Here is a 3,402-nt window from a genome sequence, read left to right on the forward strand (position 1 = left end):
TTGGTGTGATCAGACTAAGTTTTCTACCTTACAAATACAATTTATAGAAAATTCCCTCTGCTAACTATTTCTTTTTCAATGCTGGTTATGGCCAGGAGTGCAGGATAAATAGAATGGGAGGAAATTTTGGTTTATGTATCTGTTGAGGGTGTGAATAAATAATAAATTCACTACTCTGAGAATTGATTAAAGAAAGATTTGTATGTTAAAACTTAGATAAAATTATGGGTTGGGTATGCATGCTCATATCCATTATAATCATAATATAGCCTCTCTCCCTTTATGATGTCACGAGTTGCAACCAGTAGTACACAGCATTCACCATTAACGCTGTATCTCACACATTTAATGTTCAGCTTCTTCCGGTCCTCCCTGCACACAATTGGCTGGTTTCAAGAACTATAGGTGAATATTGGCAATGACATGAATAAGAAAGAATACTGCATTTAGAGTCTGTTGAATGTCATGATATAAGCAGAAATTCAGGAAAGACGCATGGTTCAAGGAGAGAGGCTGTGGCTCAATGGCTTACGGTGAATTATTGTTTATGCCATTAATAAAACGAGCAATGTTCCCACGTTTATCAGGGCAGACAACAAGACTTTTCGATGGGTCTATTGCCAGAAGAAGGGTCATCATGCTATCACAATCATCCAATTCCCTATGTTTAATGTAATCCACATCGCCTGTATACTCCGCAATGAGTGTCATGTTCTTTATTGGACCATCTGCCTCTACTGTATAGCTGCAACATTAAACAATGGCTTATTATATTTAAATATCTATTACTCAAAGGCTATTCAATTAGAGAAAGGAGGAATGAAGAAGTACCCTTCACATGAATCAAAAGTTACAATAAGAGGAGGGCATTCGCCTCTTTTGTACATAGCTCTACATAACTCCAATGTCTCAGTATCTTCTTTAGAAAGAACCTAATTAAAAGAAATTGGAGATGTAATCAATTTTAGACAAAAAAACAGATAATGACCCTCATCAATTCCTTGTGAAATTCCAAAAATTGAGAATTAGCTGATCATTCAGAAAAAAGTATGTAAACCTGCATGCCACCATTTTCAAATTCAGCTTGATTGGCTGATCTGGGAGCCATGCCCGGCATGTAAGTAAGCTCATAGCTGAATTCGATGTTCTGAGCAATCAACGCATATGCAAGAGATCCCAGTTGTACTAGCCTTCGGGTGGGGTCTTCAGAAGGAACATGTGGCAATATCCTTCTCCGTTTCTTGAGGAACACTAATGTACTAGACCGTCTGCGGCGTTTTTTGACATCTAGAATCAAGGTCAAAGGACTTTTATTGGATGTGCAGAACACGTAAGAAGTGAGCAAAGAACTTATTAATGCATGGACAGTGTGAAGTGAATAACAAATTTTTATTTGACACGTATAGAAGATGCTACAATGCTCCAAAATCTCAGTTCACGCTCTTAGCTGCTTTATTAAAGAAACTTTACATAAACGACAGGTAAATTAATCACTAAGTCTTAAGTTAAACCATCCAAAAGATTCTTCAGATAGCTAAAAGAACGACCAAAGGACTTTGTATGATTGTCTTTGCCACGGGGTGTATGGATTTGATAGATATCTGCAAATTTTGGTAAGTTGCTGTGCGGACACTTCCAAATGTGTTTTCATTGAACACGTGCCGTCCATGAAATGATAGTTTATGATCATGTTAACACGCATTAATTGAAGTTTCCTTTTCCACAAAATATGGTCAAGCCATGGAGAAGTGATGTCAACTTTCCACAAAATTATGACTTAAGCAAAAAAACGTCAGCAAAATTGAATCTTTTCCTAGCTGAAAATTTGTGGCCTTCATTCCTGCGGTTGCTAGACTACCCTGCAGTGCAAAGCTGTCTGCGACGAGGAACATAACTTGTGGCAAGAAGAAAGCATTTATTATTGAACTGATGCATTTAATTTCATTCGGACTTGAATCTCGTCCAAGAAAAATGCACGTTTTGCTTTTAGTAATGCACTCTAATTACAACTTCCGGAGTAAGCTAAACGGAAAGATCAGGTGATTTCCATATATTCACATCAAACTTAAACCCTAATACAGATCCCCCCTCCACCCCCAACACTGACAAACAGAAGGTTTTAATATAACATAATTCAGAGAATTTCAGAACAAAACATGAATCATTTTCATGATAAAATTGTTTCAATAATTCTACCTGGAGACCATGCACATTTCTCCACCAGTTCCCCGCATTTCTGAATCCTAAAGAAATCAATAATCTTCTTCTGTATAAAACCTGCATAACAGACCATGATCGGATATCTAAATCAATAATACCTGCATTTGTCTCTCACCCTAGTAATTACACACACACACTGACACGCAGATAAAATTATACATACATACATGTATACGTACATACAATCATTTGATTGCAAATACACATACAAATTCATGCATAATTATATACACACAAACTCATATCCACACCCGATTATACATTAATGTAGATAAATACGGGACTCTTTTTATACTTTTAAGGGGACGATCCAGATCATCGGAGCATGCTGGGCAGAACCATAGCCCAATAGGGACTCGAACCACGATGGGTCGAAGGCAGAGCATATGGTACCCTTTGTCGCATTTGTCACAGAGCAAGAGCTCCTCGGCTCGCTCTCCCGAGCCGCATTGATCACAAGCAACACGAGTATCATAATCACCGTCATCAGACTCCTCATTGTCCACCAGCACCACCCGCTTCGCCACTTTCATGATCTCTTTCATCGACCTGTACTTTTGCCTCTTCCGGTCAGTTCCAAGCTGCGGGTTCAGCTGGTTTCCCTGACCCGGCGAGTTGAACGACGGCGCCATCTGAGAGGACAAAATTGGATTTAATTGAATGTCCAAGGGTGAATTTGGAATGGAAATTAAGCCTCTGTGTATATATACCAGTTAATCCGTAAACAGTGGTTTCAAGGAAAATAAGGGGTAGGGGCAGGGGCGGGGACGGGGGAGGTCGCGGGGGATTTAATTTGAGGTGGCGTTTGGATGACGTGGCAAATTGTAAATGGAAATACTAACGTGCACTGGCTGTGCGTAGACAAGGTGGCGATTCGCTCTATTCGAAATTTTCATAATTTAGCCGTTTGGAACTGAAAGTTGAAACACCTCTTGTGTTATTTTGGTAATTATTTGTTGACCGTGGGGGTACAAACGTAAAGCACTCAAAACACATGAAATCGAGATGATTAAAAATTTTAAAGCGGAAAATATTTAGGCCCTGTTTGGCATCCATTTTTATCAAAATGTATTTTTCTCTTTCTTCTTTTCAACCACACATTCTTTATTAAAATAATATTATACGTAAATTAAAAACTTTTTCTTATTTTTCAACCACACATTTCCCATCAATTTACTATTC

General features: G+C 38.4%; 1 protein-coding gene across 1 annotated transcript; it reads right to left on the reverse strand.

The window, feature by feature from the left end:
* Positions 1–212: 212 nt before the first annotated feature.
* LOC111400257 (probable Histone-lysine N-methyltransferase ATXR5) lies at positions 213–2,853 on the reverse strand. The gene is made up of 6 exons (XM_023027677.1): positions 2,516–2,853; positions 2,197–2,277; positions 1,058–1,287; positions 832–932; positions 533–745; positions 213–372 (listed from the first exon to the last, which is right to left on the reverse strand). The coding sequence occupies exons 1-6, from the start codon at positions 2,850–2,852 to the stop codon at positions 213–215; spliced, it is 1,122 nt and encodes a 373-aa protein (XP_022883445.1). The 5' UTR covers position 2,853.
* Between the last annotated feature and the right edge of the window lie 549 nt (positions 2,854–3,402).

Source organism: Olea europaea, chromosome 10, assembly GCF_002742605.1.
Source record: "Olea europaea var. sylvestris chromosome 10, O_europaea_v1, whole genome shotgun sequence".
NCBI classification, from domain to species: domain Eukaryota; kingdom Viridiplantae; phylum Streptophyta; class Magnoliopsida; order Lamiales; family Oleaceae; genus Olea; species Olea europaea.

Bases quoted from the DNA above. Each gene is read 5' to 3' on its own strand.
- LOC111400257 (XM_023027677.1), bottom strand. From the start codon at position 2,852: ATGGCGCCGTCGTTCAACTCGCCGGGTCAGGGAAACCAGCTGAACCCG. The intron at 2,278-2,515 runs GTATAAAAAGAG...TCTGTTATGCAG, and splicing joins TCTGGATCGTCCCCTTAAAA to GTTTTATACAGAAGAAGATT. The intron at 1,288-2,196 runs GTAGAATTATTG...CCTTGATTCTAG, and splicing joins GAAATGTGCATGGTCTCCAG to ATGTCAAAAAACGCCGCAGA.